Source organism: Setaria italica, chromosome IX (assembly GCF_000263155.2).
Source record: "Setaria italica strain Yugu1 chromosome IX, Setaria_italica_v2.0, whole genome shotgun sequence".
NCBI classification, from domain to species: Eukaryota; Viridiplantae; Streptophyta; class Magnoliopsida; order Poales; family Poaceae; genus Setaria; species Setaria italica.
The window spans coordinates 35,124,251-35,146,210 of record NC_028458.1 but is presented as its reverse complement, the minus strand read 5'-3'; the positions used below and the strand labels follow the sequence as shown (position 1 = coordinate 35,146,210).

The 21,960-nt window shown below is 49.6% G+C and overlaps 4 protein-coding genes and 1 long non-coding RNA gene across 7 annotated transcripts in view; 1 reads left to right on the top strand and 4 right to left on the bottom strand.

Moving 5' to 3' along the window:
* LOC101783102 (glycosyltransferase-like At2g41451) overlaps positions 1 to 2,308 on the bottom strand; it is a 6,068-nt gene extending 3,760 nt beyond the window's left edge. The window contains exons 1-5 of the mRNA XM_004983443.2: positions 1,796 to 2,308; positions 1,652 to 1,704; positions 949 to 1,057; positions 655 to 789; positions 514 to 558 (exon numbers count right to left, since the gene is read on the bottom strand). Coding sequence (XP_004983500.1) covers positions 514 to 558; positions 655 to 789; positions 949 to 1,057; positions 1,652 to 1,704; positions 1,796 to 2,239 — 786 coding nt within the window. The 5' untranslated portion in view covers positions 2,240 to 2,308. The remainder of the gene's footprint in view (positions 1 to 513; positions 559 to 654; positions 790 to 948; positions 1,058 to 1,651; positions 1,705 to 1,795) is intronic.
* Positions 2,309 to 6,455: 4,147 nt separating this feature from the next.
* On the bottom strand, positions 6,456 to 8,952 carry LOC101782681 (ankyrin repeat domain-containing protein 6). The gene is made up of 2 exons (XM_004983442.3): positions 8,715 to 8,952; positions 6,456 to 7,271 (listed from the first exon to the last, which is right to left on the bottom strand). Exons 1-2 carry the CDS (start codon positions 8,903 to 8,905, stop codon positions 6,653 to 6,655), a joined length of 810 nt encoding a protein of 269 aa, XP_004983499.1. The 5' UTR covers positions 8,906 to 8,952; the 3' UTR covers positions 6,456 to 6,652.
* A 762-nt stretch (positions 8,953 to 9,714) lies between these two features.
* LOC111255892 lies at positions 9,715 to 13,137 on the top strand. 3 transcript variants are annotated; one of them, XR_002676036.1, is made up of 6 exons: positions 9,715 to 10,129; positions 10,217 to 10,253; positions 10,352 to 10,509; positions 10,599 to 10,821; positions 10,951 to 12,748; positions 12,830 to 13,137. It is a non-coding gene; the product is annotated as an uncharacterized LOC111255892 (long non-coding RNA). The 3 variants fall into 3 exon arrangements; XR_002676037.1 differs by having other exon boundaries at positions 10,599 to 12,318; positions 12,572 to 12,748; XR_002676035.1 differs by having other exon boundaries at positions 10,599 to 12,748.
* Positions 13,138 to 18,272: 5,135 nt separating this feature from the next.
* Positions 18,273 to 21,026, bottom strand: LOC111255768. Its single transcript, XM_022822920.1, has 2 exons — positions 19,688 to 21,026; positions 18,273 to 19,597 (listed from the first exon to the last, which is right to left on the bottom strand). Exon 1 carries the CDS (start codon positions 20,999 to 21,001, stop codon positions 20,054 to 20,056), a length of 948 nt encoding a protein of 315 aa, XP_022678655.1. The 5' UTR covers positions 21,002 to 21,026; the 3' UTR covers positions 18,273 to 19,597; positions 19,688 to 20,053.
* A 122-nt stretch (positions 21,027 to 21,148) lies between these two features.
* On the bottom strand, positions 21,149 to 21,478 carry LOC105915161 (ATP-dependent RNA helicase glh-1-like). The gene has a single exon (XM_012849057.1). It carries the CDS (start codon positions 21,476 to 21,478, stop codon positions 21,149 to 21,151), a length of 330 nt encoding a protein of 109 aa, XP_012704511.1.
* Between the last annotated feature and the right edge of the window lie 482 nt (positions 21,479 to 21,960).

Genomic DNA, 21,960 nt, shown 5'->3' with positions numbered 1-21,960 from the left:
AAAAAGGGAACTTCACAAAGTGTGCATAATTCCTAGATGAAAGTCTGACCAACTAACAAGGAATGCAAGTCCCAAACTAGTTTACAAGCAAAGGCAAAAATCAGATGGTACTAAGCCTTGAGAAGGAATGGGTAAGAAAGGGGCAAAGAAAATAGTATATAAAACATTAAAGAATTTAAAAAACAATAGTTGACCTCTCCTCGTAGATGCCTTACAAAGGTGTGTAGAAACTACAACGTGCGATCATTCAAAAACTAAATTAAATTTCTGTTCACAAAACAAAGCAGTTAAGTGCCCAGCACAATTAGAGGAATAAAGTTGTTCCCTGTTTTGAACATGCGATTATTAAATGAGCAAAAAATGAATGCAAAACTCGATGGTGTAGCAAAAATAAAGATCAATGGATGTAATGTTATTAGATGCACAAGGTTTGTTTCTAGGATTTGACTTGCAATCAACGATCTACTGGCTGGGTCTTAAGGGAAAAAAAGGGATACAAAAAAGGGGGCTTACTTCACTGAATGGATCTTTTATATTGTCACGCTCAACACTGCTTTCCTGCAGATATTTATGTTAATTACAGCATAGAAGTTTTGTGTAAAGACAGAAATATGAATAGCGTGCAGACTTTATTCTTAACTTTGTTTTACTTACATAGTTTGGAAAAATAACCATGTCGACATCATGAGGGACCTCAGCTAACAAATGCCTAACAGAATACTCAGAAGCTCCACCAGGGTATAGTAATTCATCAGTGTCAAGATGAATGATCCAATCCATGCCATAATCCTTCAACGAAGAAAATTGTAGTTAGTGTATGAATGCCTAATGAAAATCTAGAAACCTACACTATTGCATAGCAGCCTCATTCACAAGCAAAAAACTATACATGAAGTTCAATCATGCATGATAACAGAAGTAACAGAGGAGATAACAGACAAGACATACCCGAGCCATTACAATAGCCATCTCCATGTTGAGTGATTGCTTCACAAAGAGTTCATAGTTGCAAGGTTTGTAGAAAAAGCCTGAAAGCCAAGTCTCATTCCAGATTCGACTTCAAGCAGAACAACAAAATACATCAGGAAGGTGAAAGAAGTGAGTGACAGAAACTCAATCAACAAGCATGCCAACTTAGACACTCCTTGACCGGTCAACAATGGGCACTATAGGATATTGTGACATTTTATGTCCTAACAGTGGGTCACCACTATTCAAGCATAGATTTTTGTCAGGTCAAATAAAATCTACAAAGGTTTTACTTTGCATTTTAATAGAAAAAGAAGATATGGAGATAGACACTCATTGTGTCTTCAAAGTGATTAAGGAATCAGTCAAATTACATATTTAAAATTTAAATTATACATGTTTGGTGACGTGTGATGTTCAGCATAGTTTGCTCTGAAATAATAGGTATAAATTACAGGAAAGCTATGCGTGTGGTTTTTAAAATATAGGATTATTTATACAGTTCTGTTCATGGAAATGTCCTATGCCATTCCTGATCATTAAAAATTCTTCTTCATCCATCATTGGTTTGATGTGCTTTGATTTAATTTTGCCTGAACCAAGAGCCATGCGCTTTCTGATTTTAAAGAAAGAAGTGAAATGCAGAAAATTTTTATCTGGTTGGTGGCAGAAAAGAACACACCTCCTCGCCTGCTGCTCCTCAAGATCCTTTGTTCTGTACACCACTTTTACGCCCTTGCAGCATCATCAGGAAAATAAAGGCACTCATATTAGCACTGGAACAACAAGACTGGAGGAAAGAAACGACTCAGAACTTGTCACCCACAGGAATAGACTCGAGGACTCCGGCGACATTGGGTTTGGCCGCCCTCCCCTCCACGAAGAGCAGGAACTGCGCGACACCAACGACCTTGTGATAGAAGAGCCAGGGCAGGATCTGCTCAAGCCCCGCGGAGGTGCTCGTCTGCACGCACACCTTGGGCGAGCCCGAGTCGGAGGGGAAGGACCAGCCGCGGAGGTAAGGGAAGGAGGGGGTGGAGGAGCCAACGAGGACGTCCCTGCAGTCTGACGATGGGAGGGACAGCCGGGCGGGCGCGGCCTTGCCGGGGAAGGCGTGCGGGGGCCAGCGCGCGGTCGGGTCGTCGACGCCGCTGCCGCGCCACTGGAGCACGAAGGCCAGAGCGGCGAGCGTGAGCGGGAGGACCGTCAGGAGCAGCAGCAGGCGGCGCCACGCGGCGCCGCCGCCGGAGGGCGCCTGCGCCGGCGGCATCGAGAAACGCCGATCTGCCGAGCACCGGTTGATGTGGTGGGGTTTCCGTTCGTTCCCCCCTTTGGGCCCGTTTAATTTGAGGGCTACTTTCGTTTTCATTGCCCTGCTAATAAATGGCCCCATTTTTCATGATTTGCGTATCATTTAATTTATGATTTTTTTTAATATTTAGGCCCTGTTTGGCACGGCTCCACTCCTAAACTCCAGCAACTCCAACAAAAAATTCAGCCAAACATCCCAACTCCAAAACTCCATGGAGTTGCCAACTCCATGGAGCTATGGCCCGGCTCCACTCCTAAACTCCAGCAACTCCATCAAAAAATTCAACCAAACACCCCAACTCCAAAACTCCATGGAGTTGCCAACTCCATGGAGCTGTAGTGCAAATGGAGGTGGAGTTTTGGAGCACCTCTTTTGCTGCTCCAGAAACCTCTCTTTCGAACCTTCTCGTGGAGTTGGTGGCTACCAATGCCACTGGTTAAAAAAAAACGTTTCATTCTATTCTCCCTTCTATTCTCCCGAGCCCCACTCGCCGCCAGAGCCCTGCTCGTCGCCCGTCGCCGCCCGTCGCCGCCCACCGCCGCCCGTCGCCGCCCGCCGCCGCCTGTCGCCGCGCCCGTCGCCGCCCGCCGCCCGCCACCGCCCGCCGCCGCGCCCGTCGCCGCCTATCGTCGCCCGCCACCGCCCGTCGTCGCCCGTCGCCACCCTCCCCGCAGCCTGTCGTCGCCCGTCGCCGCTCGCCGCCCGTCGTCGCCCGTCGCCACCCGCCGCCCCGTCCCTACCCACCCCGCCACCCGTGGAGGGTCTCCCGTGTGCGGCACAGTGCAGTGAAAAAAGGGGAAGAAGAAGATGGGATAGAGAGGATGACAAGTGGGGCCTTAATTGGGGGGCAACAATGACAATCCACACTGAAATCGATCTTTTTTGGAGCTGAGAGCACCCATCTAGCCAAACACCTCATTTTTGTTCTGGAGTTTTGGAGCGGAGCTGGCTCCATGTGGAGTTCTGGAGTGGAGCAGCTCCACCCGGAGTTGGAGCCATGCCAAACAGGACCTATAGTGCAAATGGAGGTGGAGTTTTGAAGCACCTCTTTTGCTACTCCAGAAACCTCTCTTTTGAACCTCCTCGTGGAGTTGGTGGGTAATTACCCACCAATGCCACTGGTTACACAAAAAAACGTTTCATTCTATTCTCCCTTCTATTCTCCCGAGCCCCACTCGCCGCCAAAGCCCCGCCCGTCACCGCCCCCGTAGCCGGCCTGCCCCCCTCCCCCCCCCCCGCCCGCCGCCCGCCGTCGCCCGTCGCCGCCCCCGTGGCCGGCCGGCCCCGCCGCCGCCCACCCCGCCGCCCGTGGAGGGTCTCCCGTGTGCGGCACAGTGTAGTGGAAAAAGGGGAAGAAGAAGATGGGATAGAGAGGATGACAAGTGGGGCCTTAATTGGGGGGCAACAATGGCAATCCACACTGAAATCGATCTTTTTTGGAGCTGAGAGCACCCATCTAGCCAAACACCCCATTTTTGTTCTGGAATTTTGGAGCGGAGCTGGCTCCATGTGGAGTTCGGGAGTGGAGCAGCTCCACCGGAGTTGGAGCCATGCCAAACAGGGCCTTAATAACTTTTCTCTCCAAATAGACGTCACAAATAGAGCTTCCTTGATTTAGCTGAATATTATCGCAAATTCATTCCAGATTTCTCCAAAATAGCAAAACCAATGACAGAATTACTCAAGAAAGGGGTCAAATTTGGAAGGTTGTCTTGCATAAGAACACATCCAAGTCTAGTACCAGAAGCATCACAATAGACGTCGAACAACTTGGTCATCCTATTCTTTAGCATTCCGAGTAAGTAGCAACGAATCTCTTTGCATCTTCATGCATCTCTGGCTAATAAAATCTGCTTGCCCAGACTTTTACTTGAGTTCTGAAGTGTCCATAATTGAAGTACTGCTTCCCATTTTTTCCCTTGGATGCATCTTCTTAATATTCCATCTACTTTGTATCTATATAGATAAGGTTTGCCTAGACTTTTGCTTGAGTTCTAAAGTACCACAATAAGGATTTATCGGAATTTTATAAGCCTTAAAATTACAATATACCGCAACCACCTAAGATAGACCAACCTCACCAAATACCTTCGCAACAACATCCCATAAAAAGAACAGGAACATGATCATTCGGGTCATAGAGTCAATGTGATCAATGCAATATGAGGAGGATGTAATTTTGAGCACCTAGGTTCAGGAATAAAATCGATCGACTGATCTTGACCGGACGTATGGCATGTTGCCCGAACCAGTATACATCCTGTGTCTGAATTGCAACTCATATGCTACAAGAGTGAAAGACGTCAGAAGACTTGAGGAGCTCTTCACTCTTGTGCTTGACGGTCTCAGGCTAGAGGAGCGGATAGATCCCATAAAAATCATTCGTTTAGAAAATTTTAGACAAGATAGTAGTAATGCTAAAAGTCCAAAGTACCCCTAATAACTCTTCTTAATCGGATGGATTACCGAGTAGAATTAATTATGCATGACCGTTTGCAGTAATTGTCGGACCTACTAGCCTTCCTTATTTAGCAAGTCTGATTCGAACATTGATGGTGGAAGTAAATGACAAACTCGTGCATCGTTGGTGGGAGTAAATCATCAATTTGTTAACTGGCCAGAAGGTATTACGAGGAACTTTGTTGGATGGTCCTAAAGTTATATAAACGTTCGGAGGCGAACAATTTTTTTTTTGACGGAGGTACATAATGCTCAAGCTGTGCCAGTCTAGCAAGAAAACACTAGGCGAATTTTGAGATAACGTAACAATATCACCAACTACAAGGATTTTTTGTTAGTAATAATCTTTTATTTAGTCAAAATCCGCCTACTTTACTTTAGAGGACTAGCTCTTTTTATTGGACTCGTGGGATTCTGACGAAGCTAAGCCCTTGTTTACTTCCCTCCAAACTTCCAACTTTGACACTATGCAAAAAGAAGATTCCCCATCACATCAAACTTGCGGTACATGCATGGAGTACTAAATATAGACGAAATCAAAAACTAATTGCACAGTTTTGTTGTACTTTGCGAGACGAATCTTTTGAGCCTAATTAGTCAATATTTGGACAATAATTCACAAATACAAACGAAACGCTACAGTGTCGCATTTATGGCAAAATGCCAATTTGGCACCTCCCAACTTGGGAAGTAAACAAGGGCTAACTTCACTAACCAATAATACTATTTCGCACACAAGACATTCTAGCCTTGTGATCTCCAACACTACTAATGGTAAGAAGAAACCAAAAGTATTTATTTAGTAGGTTAAATGATACCTAGATTTGAATTGTTTGACTAAATCTAATATAGTTAAGATTCTTAGTCTTGCTAACCCAAACATGTGCTCAAAATGCAATACGACTCTATTTGGTTGCACTACTTAGATTAGCCATATGGATTATATTTGGTTGCAGGCCTGCATTGTATATGGTTAACTCTTAGTGACTTGACTTACGTGATGTTTGGATTGGCTAAAACAGGAGAGCTAAAGTTTGGTCCTTATATGTTGATGGGCTAAACATGAGCTAATCAAAGGTTAATAGGCTCTAACCACCCATTAACCTTTATCTGTGTAATTAATTAGCAATTATCTCATGTTTAGTCCTTGTATTTAGCATAAAAAAGGCTAAAGTTTAGCCCATAGGATTCAAACCCGAAAACCGGCAATGGACAATTAGATTAGCAATTAGCTCATATCTAATCCTTTGGCATAAAAAAGCCTAAAATTTAACCCGCTCCTAAGCTCAAGGCCTGCCGAGTGCCGTTGGTAATGGACACCGGTGCGGTGTGGCCTGCCGGCTCGGCTGCCGAGCGAGAGATGGTGGGCGTCGCTGCAGCCGGAGACAGACCTGGGCAATCGGCGTAGAGAGAGAGAACTCAGTCAAAAGCTTCATTTTTCTCATCAACAACGCAGCACAAAACGACACAAAAATCAGCGGTCGTTTGACCAAATTTGTGCGTACTAGCACCAGGATGCGTCTCAGATTCAAATCGAGAGAAGAATAAAACATCACGAAAAGCCCAGCTTTCAGAGTACAGAGTGGACATTGTTACGCATACGGCTGCCTGGTACGATCTTGTTACGACTTGTTGATCCGTGCATCGCGTGTACCAAGGCCCTTGATGGCTATCACGACGCTTTGGGGCGTACACAAATCGTAACAACTCGTCGTACCAATAGCAGGGCTGACTTGATTGCAATTAGAACTTCCATTCATGCAATACATGAGACCCAACTAAAACTTGCAATTGTCTTTACACCCCCAGATTGCCGTACAGACTAATGATAAGGATAACAAAACATACAAGGTGGCACCATGGGTCTGAAGAACTTCTTGCATCCTCGAGGTAAAGGCTGTCTAGTGAATATCACTCCTCTTCCTCCTCATCCATGTCATTTTCACTAACAAGATGACCAAGGGAAACCTTGGCCTTTTTCACTTGTGGTGAACTCGAGGCAGCAACCCCCTCGCATTTCCTCTTCTCACCCTGCCCTGCATCATCCCCATCTTGCATACCCTCACCTGAAGACTTGCTGCCACCGCCGTCCTGGGCAGAATCATCCTTATTCTCTGATGGTAGCTCAGGCTCAGCTCCCTTTTTCTCCAATGGTAGCTCAGATCCCTTCTTCAAGGACTGCTCGCACTCTTTCAGGAACGCACGCACATCGTCATTCTCCGCGACATGTAGGGCTGTCTGGCCGCCTTTCGTCTTTGCTGTGACGTCGACACCTTTCTTCACAAGGTACTTCACAAGATCCAGGTGGGAGTTCTGCGCAGCGAAATGCAGCGCCGTGAAGCCTTTCCTGTTCTTCGCTTTCACAGTGGCCCCAGCCACCAGCAGCTCACGAACCACTTCTATATGGCCTTTCTGGGAGGCAAAATGAATTGCAGCGGTGTCATCCATTGCTGCAGCCCCTACATCAGCTTTGTGCTTGCAAAGGCATTTCACAACCTCAACATGCCCAGCCCATGCAGCCAAGTGGAGTCTGAATAAAGAAATAAATTGTGTCAAGAAGATAGTAAAATTAACTGAGAAAATCGATAGAGAATACTACTGCAACAACATATCCTGCCCACTGAGAGACTACCTGCCTCTATACTGCACTGACAATTCATCAAGAATGATACGCCAAGAAAGCTAAAATGAAGAATATCCGCATTGATACTAGCAGAATGTTGGGGTTAGTGCAATAGCATATATTGCACATAATTGTGCCTAGTCAATCCCTTGCCAAAACTTGAAGCCAAGAGACAACACAATGGATTTTTACCCTGAATTATCAACAAAGTTCAGGAACTACTACAACTAATAGGTAAAAGAGTTTGGTGCGAGCTAGTTTCAGGAGAAAAATGTTATCACAACTTGGCCATGCGAATTTCCATTACAATGAATCCCTTGGTAAAAGATAATAATCAGCATACAAGCTGAAAAAAGGAGAAAATAAATAAACATGTTGGTAATGATATAGCATGACAAATCACAGAGTCAGCATGTACAATTCTGGATGTAAATATGCTTCACTAAAGCAAAGATTATATCTACACTGTGCCATATCACTCTTGCAGATATAAACAGAAGGCATTGGCTGGATATGATAGTGAGAGAAATATGAGATGTTCCGGCGGTCAAATACCAAGCATGATGTAGAGAAATCAGTTTTCCCTCAACCCAAACTATTCATAGATGCAGTAATAACGATTTATAGTTCCAATGAATCAGTTTGCCCCCAAAGTTGGTCTTAGTAGCCTCTTAGGACTTGAACCCAGGTATGGGCCTTAGGGTCTTATTGAGGCCCAGTTTGTAAACCTGAGAATTTAATCCATGCCTGCAATTATTCACGCATTCTGATTAAGCTTGAGTTGGAATTGCTGAAGACATTCAACTCATGAGCAAGCTAGCGAAATCTTTTGGGTATGTGTAACAGTAGACATACAGCTTCTGTTATAACCAGCTACCGAAATAACAAGAAGCAAAGAGATGAACTACGGTGCCCTATGTTATCCATTAATTAGCAGCAAAATTGTTTGATGGCTACAACCTACAGCTTTGATGGATAAAGATGATGTGTCAGTGCTTTGTGGCGGGAAAAAAAAGGAGGTCCAGATGCAGGATGAACAGAATTTCGTGTAGTGTTATAGGCTGGTCGACTTCGTAAAAGGAAACGTGGCTAGTCAGCTGCAACAACAGAATGCGTAACAAAAATAATGAGGAGCTCAATCATCTAAAAGAAGAAGCCGCAGGCGCATACACATGCTTCTTGTGCTAGGGTTAGTGACCAAGGGCATATGTAATTATGTACTCTACTCCAAATAAAAATAGTAACGATCCAACACAAGGCATGGCTACTCGGCTCTTCTCTGCTCAGATGGTGGGGGGAGGAGGGAGGGAAAGGGGGGATTGGCCGATTGGCAGGGATGGTGGTGCGTACGGGGTGCGGGAGAGGCGGTCCCTTGAGTTGACGGCGAGAGGGTTGGACTCGCACAGCGACTCCGCCGCGGCCGCATCACCATCCCTCGCAGCCTTGTGCAGATGGAGATCGCCTTCCTCATCTCGCCCTCGCCCACGCCCTCTTCCGCCTCCGCGGCCGCCGCCGCCGCCGCCGCTGTGCCGCCTCCCCATCTGTCTGGGCCTCCGGGGTCGGAGCGACCGAATCGGGAAGCTAATTGGAGCAGAAAGGAAGGACCTCAACGGCTCAACCGGCCTAGACGAGCCGCATCTGAAGTGGGCCTTATCATATTTAGATGGATTTGGGCCTTATATACTGTACTTTCTTATTAGTCCTCGGTTTGATAAAGCCCAAATCCAAGAAAATAAAACGAGTCCAAGAAGAAAAAGGTGGAGCTATGGTTTGGATTTGGGCCTTATCTTTCTTAGGAATTGTCAGTGCCACTGAAAAATTACAACTGTTTTTTTACACCATACTAGGTATTTTTACGAAATTCCTAAACATCTATCGGGTGTTTTCCTTCCTTTATTTCACCCAGATATATGTGGCTACGATCCCCTCAAGATTGGCGCAGCAACTTCTTTTGGTTGGCCGGTGTGTTGTTATTTCAGTAACAAAGATGTACATGCAGCCCGCAGCCCGAGAGCCTAGCACGAAGCCCGTATTTTTAGCCTGTACCTAGCCCGGCCCGGCCCGTAACTCTTCGGACTCGGGCTGATCCGGCCCGCATAATCGTTCCAGGCGTGGGCCGTTGCCTCGGCCCGACAGGCGGCATGACCCGGCATGAAAACGCACCCCCGGCCCGTTGCCGGCCCGTCAAGCGAATAGCAGGCCAGCCCAGCAGCAGCCGGAGCAGCCCACCAACGGTCGGGAGGAGGGGCATATATAAGCCCCCCCCGGCCAGCCACGCCCCCCCTTCACAAACCCTACCCCGTTCTCCCCTCCGCCCGCCGCCTCCTCGCCTCCTCGTCTCCTCCGCTGCGCTCCAGCCTCCTCGCCTCGGCTCCTCCTATCCCGTCCCGTCCCGGCGTCCCGCACCCGCAGCCTCCAGTCCCACATCCCGGCGACGGCCGACGGCGACCGGCGCGCCGCCTCCTCGCCTCGACTCCTCCGCTCACGGCTCACCTCCTCCGCGTCCGCGTCCGCGCCTCCGCCTGACCGCCTCCCTGGCTCCCTGCCTCCCTGGTGCCTTGCCGGCTTGCCACTGGCACCGCCTCCTCGCCTCGACTCCTCCGCTCCCCACTCCTTGACTCCTCCCGTCCCACCTTCCTGGATCTGGATCTACATCTAGATCCTCCTGATCCTTAGATCTAGATCCTCCTGATCCTCTTCTTGTTCTCCTGATCTTATTCCCGTCGTCCTCTCCAGCTCCGGGCTGAGCCGCTGAGGCGTCGCAGGTATGTAGATCCTCCTGATCCTTTTCTTATTCTCCTGATGTAGATCCTCTCGATCATGTTCTTGTTTTTCTGATCCTCTTCTTGCAGGTAACTGTCTTCTTCTCCTGCTACGGGCTTCGGCATCGTAAGTAACTGTCTTCTTCCTTGTTGTCCTCCTGATCCCCTTATTGTTCTGCTGATCCTCTAGTTGTTCCTGATCTTGTTCTCCTATTTTTCTTGTAGGTTTCCGTCGCCCCATCGGGTGCCGCGCGCCGTTGAGTGACGGAGTGGTTGAGGCCTGACACCTGAGGGACGCCCCGGCTGCCGCCTGCCACAGGAGGTCGTCGTGATGGACGAGAACTACACCATCAACGACGACCTAAGGGCCTGTGGCCTGCCAGGTAACTTCTTTCTGATCCTCTTGTTCTTGTTCTCCTGATCATCTTCTTGTTCCTGTCTTCCTGATCCTCTTCTTGTTCTGTTCTACCAGGCAACGATGAGGACGATGTGGCTGCCGGAGCCGTGCCACTCGTTGGTAGCTCTGCTGCTCTCGTCAATGCGGATGCTGCCGGTGCTGGAGGTACTGTCCATCTTCTACCCCATCTTCTACCCCAACTACATCAACAGGCACCAGTGTTCGCAAGGGGAAGCGGCGATCTGCTGCTTGGAATGACTTTGATGAGTTGTTCCAGGAAGGCGCCAACGGGAAGAAGGTAAGGTACGCTGCCAAGTGCCGTCATTGTTCTCACATTCTTACTGGCCGGTCTTGTGTTGGTACTGGCCATTTGCTCCGGCACCAGAAGATGTGCTTGGCTAAACAAAACCATTCTTCTCTTGTTCAGTCGCAACTACAATTCCATTCTGATGGCTCAATTATTAATTGGGAATACAAGCCTGATCTTGCTCGCAAAGAATTATACCGGTTGATTGCTAGACTTGATCTACCCCTAGGCTTTGGTGAGACAGAGGTATTTGTGGAGTACATCCAGCGTGCTCATAACCCTCGTTTTGCTAAAGTTTCTAGACAGACCACTTCTAGAGATCTTGCCAAGTTCTTTGCCGAGCGTCGTGTTTCTCTTATTGATACTTTGAAGTCTCATATTTCTTCTGTTTGTCTTACTTCTGATATTTGGTCAGGGAATGCCAAGGAGGACTACCTTAGTGTTGTTGTACATTTTGTTTCTGCTGATTGGGAATTAGAGAAGAGAGTCATTGCTCTTAGATTGATTGATTGCTCCCATTCCGGTGTTAACATTGCTGAGTGTATTGAATAAGTAGTTTCTGAGTTTGGTTTACAGGATAAAATTTTCTCTATCACACTTGACAATACTTTTGCTAATACTTCTGCCATGTCCACACTTATTCCCAAATTGGTTGGTTATCTAGGTCCAGATTCTGAACCTCTTGATTCTGATTCTAATTCTGATTCTGATAAAGCACTTGTTGGTCTTTTGCATCGATGTTGTGCATGTCATATTATCAATCTCATAGTCAAGTCTGGTTTGAAGAGGATCAAGGCTTATCTTGAGGCTTTTAGGACTGTAATCTCTTTTTTGAACTCTTCTAATCAACGCATTGCAGCTTTCCATAACTTCTGCATTGTCAAGGGGGTACGCCTTCGTAAGTTTGGTTTAGATATGGATGTGAGATGGAATTCTACATATCTCATGCTCAAACATCTACTACCATATAAGACTGTCTTTTCTGTCTTTATTTCTGCTCATTATGTGCACAATGGCCAACCACTTCTAACTGAAAGTCATTGGGTAATTGTTGAGAAAATTTTGCTGTTCCTTGAAATGTTTTATGATTCCACTGTTACTTTATCTGGTGTTTACTATGCAACAAGTCCTTTGATGTTGCATCATATTATTGAGATTGCTGGCCATTTGCATGGCCAAGATTCTGATCCATTGCTGAGAAATATTGTTGTTTCCATGAAGCTTAAGTTTCTCAAGTATTGGCAGAACATACCTCTGTTGTATTCCTTTGCATTCATTTTGGATCCTAAAGCCAAGGTGAGAGGTTTTCATAATGTTCTCCAACTTCTTTCTCAGACAGTTGGTGTTGATTACTCTCTTCTTATTTCACTGAGGTAAGAACTGAATTACATAAGTTGTTTAACAAGTATAAAAATAAGTTTGGTGCAGTTCGATCGCAAAGGCCCGTTCAACCTTCAGCTGCTACTGGTAAGAAAAGAACAGCATGGGGTAAGATCTTTGGTGGTCCTGGTTCATGTGGTTCTCCTGTTCTTTCATCTACACCTCCTATATCTCCTGCTTCTGAGCTGTCATCCTACTTGGACAGTGATACTATTACTTGCTATGATGATGACTTCAACATACTTAGTTGGTGGCATGAGCACAAGCTATCCTATCCTATTTTATTCATACTTGCTAAAGATGTTATGTCTGTTCCAGTTTCCACTGTTTCTTCGGAATCTTATTTTAGTCTAACTGGTAGGGTGATTGAGGAGCGGCGCCGACGGTTGTTGCCAGAAACGGGGGAGATGCTGACCTGCCTTAAGGATTGGGAGTTGGGAGATGCAAGGACCCAACATGATGTTGAGAAGGAGGTCAATGAACTGGAGGAAACTTACAAAAGCCCCTACCCAGACATGGATGAAGGCCAAGCTAGTTAGTAAGTCCATTACTAACTCATCTTTTGTTCATTTGTTAAACACTTTCAATTGCTAACACTAATGCTGTTGTGCACCTCTAGGCCTACCCCAGGAGCAAGCTGAACTGTTGGAGGGCTGGAGGATGAAGCTGAAGCCTGTTGCCTGTTGGTGTTGGCTTAGCCAGCTGTTCAAAGATGTTATGTCTGTGTGTCTCTCAATGTCTATAAACTGTAATGTTGAATTGAACTAGTCTTGAGCTGGCTGTACTCTTTTTCCCTTCCTAGGGTTTTCTCACAAGGGTGAGTTTTTACCTAGGAAGGTTTTTAATGAGGCAACCAACACTTGATCACATAGATCAAGTGTTAACAGCTCTAATAATTCCTTTATTATGATTTTTGACTTTCTGTGTGATTGTGTGATTGTGTCCATGTGATGAATGTGTGATTGTTGATTAACCTTCTATTTTGATTTTTGAATGTTTGATGAACTTGAAAATTTTAGATTATGAATCAGTGTTTCACCCTTATGAGGTGAAGTTTTTTTTTCCTCTTAACGAGCTGTGGGCTGGCCCGACACGTAAAAATAGCCGGGCTCTTCGCGCCGGGCCGGCACGAAAAAGGCCTCACGGGCCCGTGCATGGGCCGCTAGTGAGGCCCGTGGTCTGGCCGGCACATAAAAATGGCCGGGCTCTTCGGGCCAACCCGGCACGAAAAAGGCCTCACGGGCCCGTGCATGGGCCACTAGTGAGGCCCGTGGGCTGGCCCGGCATGGCACGACGGGGTCACTGTGACGGGCTAGGCCGGCACGAAAATGAACGGGCCATGCCGGGCCCGTGCTAGGCCGAGCCGGGCGGCCCGAATGGACATCTATATTCAGTAATGCTACGTGCAGGTCGTCCAACGCCAACAACTTCCTCCGGATGGACGCGTGGCGCGACATGGTCCACATCTTTTTTACTGCTTCCGTTTCTATGCTTGTTTATATCTCCCGGACCACATTCCTATCGCACACCAATTCAGTCCAGAGTTCACGCCGCAAGCCCGCGACCATTCATTCTACAAGCACAACCTCCTCCTCTCCCCTTCCTGCTACTGCCACGATCCCCACCGGTGTGACTACACGAGCCAGCAAGCAGCGGGCTCAGCAGCGCCTTCGGCCAGCAAGTGGCAGGGCCCGACGGCGCTGGTGCCCACGGCCGGCGAGCGGCGGGACCCGACAGCCTGTGCCGGCGGGACCCCTACAGCGGCAGCACTGTTGCGTGCTCCGGTGGTAGCGACGGGCGGTGTTGCGGTAGTTATTTTTAGATGTTGCAATAGTGGTTTTGGATGTTTCATCTGTTTTGCAACAGTCCGACTTGCCAGCAATCGGGTGTTGCATCAACTTGTTCATGATGTTGCGTATAGTGGTTTTCTTTGTTTCGGTCTCTTCTTCTTTTGTTGTTGCAATATTGCAAGAGATTTTTTTTGTTATTGCAATATGTCTGTTTTGAATGTTGCATGAAACGATTCGAGATGTTTCATGCACGTAAAGGTGTTGCAATCCTCATTGTTGCAAGTGTTGATTTTTGATGTTTCAATAGTTATTTTTCAATGTTGCGACGGAGCATCTGATTAAAAAAAAATTATTGGACATCCGGGCGCCGGTACATCCGTTGTTATTTTTGTTGGCCCATTTAGGTTGTTGGTCCGGCATCCCCTCCTTCCTACCCCCGAGAGATTTCCAGTATCGTTTGATGTCTTCTTCGTAGAGCTCTTTTTTTTTGAACAAACGGGCACGGGACAGTGCCTATTTCATTGAGATAGTAGAATAGTTCATGAGAGTTACAAGGAAGTTACAAAAATAATCACGTAGCGCTATTACTCTCTTGATAATAAGGACACTAAGGCTTTCGCCCCCGCTGATATCCAGCTGCCTGCTTCCTCTTTGATTTTTGCCAACATTGAGGTTGTTGCCATCTCTTGATGGTTAAAAATTCGTCGATTTCGCTCCTTCCATAGTTCCCATATTACTAGCAAACCCATAGAGGCAACTCCTTTCCGAGGTGCTTCAGTCCTTGTCATCATATTGATCCACCAATCGAGGGCATTGTCGGTTGGGTGCCATTCCGAGGGTTGTATGCTGGGTTGCGAAGCCCAATTGGCAACGTGGCTCCATAGACGCCTTGTGTATCTGCATTGGACCAGGATGTGATGTGCTGTCTCTTGTTGTCCACGGCATAAAGGACAATTTGGTGAGTGAGGCCATCCTCGTCGCGCAAGTCGATCAGCAGTCCAGACTCGGTCCTGTAGTATCAACCACGCGAAGAATTTGCATTTCGGTGGCGCCCAACATTTCCATATTGTTTTGCTGTGTGGTGCATAAGTGGAGCCTAGAAACTGCGCCCTGTATGCTGATGCCGCTGAATACTGTCCGTTTTGTGTGAATTTCCAACGTATTGTGTCTTCTTGTAGTTCTTGCAGTGTTACTGGTGCTAGTAGTCGCCATAAAGAGACGAATTCTTGCAAGTGTTGTGTTGTCAGTCCGGCATGGATGTTAATGTCCGCCACCCAGCTATTATTGTGTAGGGCTTCTGCAAGTTTTTTATGTTTCCCCCTGGATAGTTTATATAGATTGGGCGCAATGTCCTTTGGTCTAGTGCCCCGTTCCCAGGCTGAGTGCTAGAAACTTGTTTTGCGTCCATTGCCCACAGTGATAGTTGTGCAAGCCGCGAATAAAAGTTGGTCAGAGTCATCACATGGGGTACCCATTCCAGTCCATGTTTTCCCCGGGGATTCCCACTCGTGCCAAAGCCAGCGCAGTCTCAAGGCTCTAGCGAAATTGGTGAGATTCAACACTCCTAGTCCGCCGTTTTCTTTTGGTAAGCAGGATTTTGTCCAATTGACCTTGCATTTGCCACCTGTCAGCATACTGCCGCCGGCCCAAACGAACCGTTTCCTGATTTTGTCAATTTCTTCCATTACTTCTCTTGGAGGTTTTAAGACTGTTAGTAGATATAACGGTTGTGCCGTGAGCACGGCTTTGGTGAGGCAGACTCGGCCTGCTTGTGTAATGTTGCGATTGTGCCATCCAGAAAGCTTCTTAGCTGCTTTGTCTATTAGGGGCTGGAAGTCCACTTTCCGTAAACGTCTTATCGCAAGTGGTAGCCCAAGGTATTTTAGCGGAAAGCCTGTACGAGTGATCGGCCATTCAGAGAGGGTTTCATCTAGGTCCACGTTATTACAACTAATAGGTGCCACAGTTGTCTTTTGTAGATTTGTTTTTAATCCTGTAGCCTCGCCGAATAGACGCAGTAGTTTTGTGACATTTGTGACGTCTGCTTGAGTTGGCTTTATGAAGATGACCGCGTCGTCCGCGTACATAGAGATGCTGGTGCGCGGCGTACGTCCACCTAGCTTTTTGAGTAGTCCCATGCCCGTCGCCATGTGTATGAATTGATACAGTGGATCTATCGCCAGGATGAAGAGAAAAGGGGATAGTGGGTCTCCTTGTCGTAGTCCTCGTCCATGCATTATTGGGTCAGATGGAATGCCGTTTATCAGGACCTTGGAGGTTGATGTGGTTAGTAAGGCCGTGATCCAGTTTCTCCATCTTGTGGGAAATCCTCTATGTTGCAATAATTCAAGCAGGTAGTCCCAGCGTACCGAGTCAAAAGCCTTTGAGATGTCTAGCTTCATTAGCAGCGTCGGCATTCTGTGCCTGTGGAATCTTCTTGCCATATTCCTAACATAGAGGAAATTGTCGTGGATGCTTCGTCCTTTAATGAAAGCACTTTGGCTTGGCGATATCAATTTGTCCATATAGGGTTGAAGCCTAGTGGCCAGCATTTTTGTAATAATCTTTGCAATTGCATGTATGAGACTTATCGGTCTGAAATCATTGATACTCTCGGCTCCATCCTTTTTGGGTACTAGTACAATGTTGGCCGAGTTGATCAAATTTAGGTCGTTGCATCTCCCCGCGTGGAAGGCATTTACTGTTGCTATAATATCGCCTTTAATTATAGTCCAGCAGGATTTGAAGAACAAGCCAGTGAAGCCATCTGGTCCCGGTGCTTTGTCCTTGGGCAGGGCAGTTATTGCATTTTCTATTTCCTTGGCCGAGAAAGGATTGTCAATGCCGGTTAGGTCCACTGTTGGAAACTGTAGTTTTCCCCAGTCGAAAGTTTTGGTGCGGGCAGGTGGGGCAGACATCACACCATCGAAGTGATTCTGGACTATCTGCTGTTTTTGTGAGTGCGTTACGGCCCAGTCATTTCCCATCCGCAAACGTTGAATGAAGTTTTTTCTTCTTCTCCAATTTGCCTTGAGGTGAAAAAACTTAGTATTTGCATCACCGTGTCGTAGATAGGTTATCCTAGAGCACTGTTTCCTTCTTGCTTTTTCTATGGTTGCCCATCCTAACAGTCTGCTTTTGAGTTTGCTCCATAAACTGTGCTCCGGTGCAGTGAGCAATCTTGCTTCCTCGGCTACGTCGAGGCGTAGGATGACTTCTTGAGCCATATGCATTTTTAATCGAGCCTCGGATATTAGCGTTCGACTCCATGATCGCAGTGCTTGAGCTGTTTTGTGTAGTTTGTAGCCCAGCCTATGGAACGGCTCGGTGTGTTTGGTCGGCTTTGACCATTCCTTGGCAACAATCTCATGAAACCCTGGTAACCGTGTCCAGAAGTTTTCGAATTTAAAAGGTGTCGGTTTGCGCGGCCCCGATTGTTGCGCCAGTAGCAAATGGCAGTGGTCCGAGTGCGAGGAAGAGAGAGCGTGGAGGACGTGGTCGTTGAAGTGTAGGTCCCAGGGTGCATTGCAAAAAACTCTGTCGATTCGCGTTAGCGTCGGTTGATGCCGCGCGTTGCTCCAGGTGAATCTCTTGTTTTGTAGTGGTATTTCTTTTAGGCCGCAGTAATTAATTGTTGCTCTGAATCGCCTCATAAGCCTCCTATTTAGGTTATTGTTGTTCTTGTCGCTGGCATGGTATATTAAGTTAAAGTCACCCAGTATGAGCCATTGAGTGTTGTCATCTGGCGTCATTGCTCGCAGGTGGCGAAGGAAGGCCGGCTTGGCTAGGTGTCGCGAGGGGCCGTATACCGTCGTGAGTTTGAAGCGAACGTTGCTGTGTTTAACTATTGCTGTTGTTGAGATCGAGAACCTGTTTTTTTGAATGTCCTGTATGTCAAACATTCTTTCATCCCAGAGTAATAGGATACCGCCCTTCGTGCCTGAAGCCGCTTGGAATGTAAAGTTCGTTAAGCGAGGTCCCCCTAGGAGGTTAGCTAGAGCCGCGTCGATGTTTTGCATCTTTGTTTCTTGCAGGCATGCGATATGGCATGTTGTCGCCGCAATGGTTTCGCGAACTGTGAGGCATCTTGCTGGTGCATTTAGCCCTCTCACATTCCAGCTCAAAATTTGGAAGTTGTCAGTCATTTAATTTATTTTGTGGCGCATGTAGTTGTACTGGTCGTTTTTGCGGATTGTGCAGTGACTCCTGCGGCTGTGGTGTTGTGACCCGTGGAATGGTAAGGTCGTAGATGCGCTGGTCACTGCTTGTAGATGATGCTGCTACCAGATCACTCCCTTTGTCGTTGACCGTAATAACTGTCGCCACAGGTTTTGGTTCGCAGTAGTAGTCATGGCATAGTTTTGAGTTCAAGGTTTTTGCCCGAAGGTCGCAGCCAGCAGGGCAAAGATAAAGTCCTCCCCGAAGGTCGCAGCCAGCAGGGTGAGGAGCTGGATTCGAGAGTACATAAACGTCGCGGTAGCAATAGTAGTAGTAGTAGTAGTAGTAGGAACGATACATAATAGAGTAGTAAGGCACTTGATGCAGTTGTCCTGGCAGAGCACTCATGCAGCCGCATGGTCCAACTGCTGAAGTTCTCCCACATCATCTCCTGCCATCAGGAGAAGCGCTTCATTCACTTGGTCCGCTGTGTCGTCGTCAAGGTCGAAAAGGGCGGTCATGGCAGCAATGATGTAGTCCGGCAGCGCCCCCTGAAACATGTTAAGAAAATCCTGCAACACTTGCTCAATCGGTGCCATCTCATCGCTGCCTACACCTAATTTTTTCCAGAGGTTTCGTTGTGCACGCTCAACTGCTGGCATAGATGGCTTTTTAGCTAGGCGTGCGCTCCGCCGCACTTTGGTCATATCGAAGGTACGGCCCCTACGCATGCGTTGCGGTGGCTGCTGCGGCAGTGCTGGTGGCGGAGGTGTAGCAAAGAGATCGTCAATTTGTGGTGCTGGGGTGAGTTGTGCTGTCTGTGGCGCAGGAGGTGATGGCGTGGGCTGCTCTGGCCTTATAGTGCGGGTGGGTGTCTGGTGGGCACTTGGGTTGGGCAGCCGGGTGCACTGGGCCGCCGTGAAACACTCCGTGGTTGGATTGTGGGTCAGCCCATTATCATCCCCCACAGGAGAATTCATCTCCCCTGGCCCAAATCGAGCTGGGCCGCCCACCTCATTTGTCAGAGTCAGGTGTGCAGGAGCAGCAAATATGTGGGCTCCCACCTGTTGGGCCTCCTTGTGAAGCAACGTGCCCGTTGGGTGTTGGGCCGTGGCCTGCTTGTTGTGCTGGGTCGCACCCCGGACAGATTCCCGTGCAGCCTCGACGCACAGGGCATCAAGCGCCTGGCTAACCTCTTGGACTGAAGGCGCCGCCGCCGCCGTCGCCGTCGAGTCGTGGAGCAGCGTCGCGCGGAATCGGTTGAAGACGCGTGGCACTGCTTGGGCAGGTGAAGACGCTCCCACCGCCGTCGCTGTCGAGTCCTGTAGCAGCTCCGCACGGAGCCGGTCGAAGACTCGCGGCAGCGGAACTGGCTCGGACCAGGCCTTTTCCCCATGCGCCGCGTCATCGAGGCCAAGGCGGTCAGCGAGCCAGCACGCCTTGCGAATGTACTCATCAGCTCCGGCACACCAGAAGCTCTTCCTGGCGTCCAAGGTAGAAGAGTCAGTCATTGGGGGTGCGGCGGTTACCTGGTGCTGGACGTAGTGCTTCAGTGCTGTCGCTTGCGCCGCGAAGAGAGCTTGGAGCTGCGAGGGGGCTAGGCTGGTTAGCCCCGGAGCACCATCTTCGTGTCGTCGTCCCTGCGGGGGGGCATAGCTTCGCCTTGGGGGGGAACGTGTTCGGTCACGGCGCACCTTCCCTGAATCCCACCAGGAGTCGAATCCGGTCTGCCGCCCCTGTCCTGGGTGTTCATAGTCGCCGTCTTGATGGTCGTCGTCGTCTTCTCGGCGGGCCGGCCAGACGAACGGCCGGTCATCACAGCGCTGCCGCGCCGGGCGGCGCCTGTGACGGTCTTCTTTGGTACGCTGTTGCGGACAGGTGCTGTCGTCGTGCCGTCATCCATCTTCCCCATCATCACCCGTGGCTCGGGCGCCATGCTCTGCTCTGTGGCCGCCCGCAGCCGCGCGCCGTCCTCCACTAGGTTCAGCACGGTGAGGACCCGCACTGATGTGCTCTCTCGGCGGTCGGGGGAGGCGCGCCGGGAAGCGTGATCTGGCATCCGAGGGCGCGCCGTCGACGAGGCCGTAGCGCCATTCGTAGCGGCGCCGGACGGGGACGATGCTTTCCGGATGGTCGATGGCTTGCTGGAGATCGCGCGCTGCCGCCGAGTAGTCCTCCAGAAGTGGCAGGTGGATGAAGACTTCAAATCGTGTCCCTTGCTGCCAAGGCAGCTGCAGGGGCTCGTCCGAAACTGCAAATGTGGATGATTGCGCTGCTGGATTATGAGTAAAAGCAAGCCATACCTTCTTCGGGATTTCACTCGGATCCACCGTCCAAGCCCACAACTCAATATGCCTGGAGTCCGCCGGCTGCAGAAGGTCAGTGACGATATGCTGGAGGGCGCACTTGTGGCCGATGACGCGCTCGACGATCTCCAGGGTCCAGGCGTGCGATGGGATGCCGTCGAGGCAGAGGCGGACCCGGTAGAAGATACGGAAGCCGAGAGCATGCGTGAGGCTTCGCCAGGTGCGGAGGCAGATGTCGATGCCGTCGCCTGTGAATCGTCCTCTCCGCCGTGCCTCCGCCGCGTGTTCCGCCTGCTCGAACCGGATGAGATAAGGTTCAGGTTGATGGAGCGTGACTGAGACGTCGCCTGGCCGCAGGTGGAGTTCCCTGGTGAGGAGTCTGGCGATGTCCCTGGCGCCGGCGTCCGGTGGCACTTGCAATGCCCACGGGACTAGCGCACAGGCTTCCCAGTCCCGCGCGTCGTGCTGGAGGTGGAAGGTAGTGGAGATGAACACCGTTTCAGCTTCTGGCCGCGTATTTGGGTCTCCTATGGCCATTGGAGTTGATTGAGGTGGATAGGATCCGGCGTTGTGGGGGTGGCGGTGGGTGAAGTGGCGATGTGTCAGGTGGCGGGCGTTGTTGGACGGCAGGCGGCGAGCAGGAGCAGCTTCGCGTGGCTGTAGAGGCGGCGACAGTGTGCACGGCTATGGAGGTGGCGGCGGCGGGCAAGGAGACTTGTGAGCGTCGGGCCTCAGATGAAGTTGTGGCCGTGGCGCCCTGCACTCGCGTTTCCTATGCCCGAAGCGACGGCACCGGAAGCAGCGGACGGGGTCGCGGCAAGCCGAGGCGAGGTGGTTGGGGGCAAGGCACCGGAAGCAGCGGTCCTCAGTCGCCCCGTTTGAAGGCGAGCAGCGCCCTGTTTGGTGGCCGCCTTGAATCGTCGCTGTGGCGCCGGTCTTGTCCGCCGTCGCGTCGCCGCTCCTCGGGCCGCGCTTGCCGCCGCGTCCGTCGGCTTCGCACTGGCTGCCAGTCATGGCTCGCCAGATTGTGCTGAGGTATGTCCATTACACCGCCGTACGGAGAGCCGGGGCGTGGCGCCGCTGACGTAGGGCCTTGAAAGCGCCGCGTAGTCGTCTTGTCGTCGGAGTTACTCCGTCCCCCATGGGTAGGAGCGCGGTCTTCTCCTTGGTGGTGCAGATAGGCTCGGCCGGTTGGGGCATTGAAGCTGGCTCTGACGACATCCGCGTAAGACCGCGTCCCATCCTTCGCCCCGAGAGCTGATTTGGTGCTGTCGGGTAGCAGATCCAGTAGCGGGGGCTCCGGATCCGGCGAGGTAGTCTGCAGATCCGGTGAGCCCGGCACCCAATCAGCCTCCAACTCCGACCGTCGGGGAAGCCGGGGGGGCGGCGGCGGGGAGCTGTTGAAGAACTGCCCCCAGGCGCGCTTGGAGGGCGGGGATAAAGGGGCTGGGGGCTGTAGGGGCTGGTGGGGAGCGGGGCTGACGCGCGGTGGTGTA

Bases quoted from the DNA above. Each gene is read 5' to 3' on its own strand.
- LOC101782681 (XM_004983442.3), bottom strand. From the start codon at position 8,905: ATGGGGAGGCGGCACAGCGGCGGCGGCGGCGGCGGCCGCGGAGGCGGA. The intron at 7,272-8,714 runs GTACGCACCACC...TTCTTTATTCAG, and splicing joins GACCGCCTCTCCCGCACCCC to ACTCCACTTGGCTGCATGGG.
- LOC111255768 (XM_022822920.1), bottom strand. From the start codon at position 21,001: ATGGCCATAGGAGACCCAAATACGCGGCCAGAAGCTGAAACGGTGTTC.
- LOC105915161 (XM_012849057.1), bottom strand. From the start codon at position 21,478: ATGACTGGCAGCCAGTGCGAAGCCGACGGACGCGGCGGCAAGCGCGGC.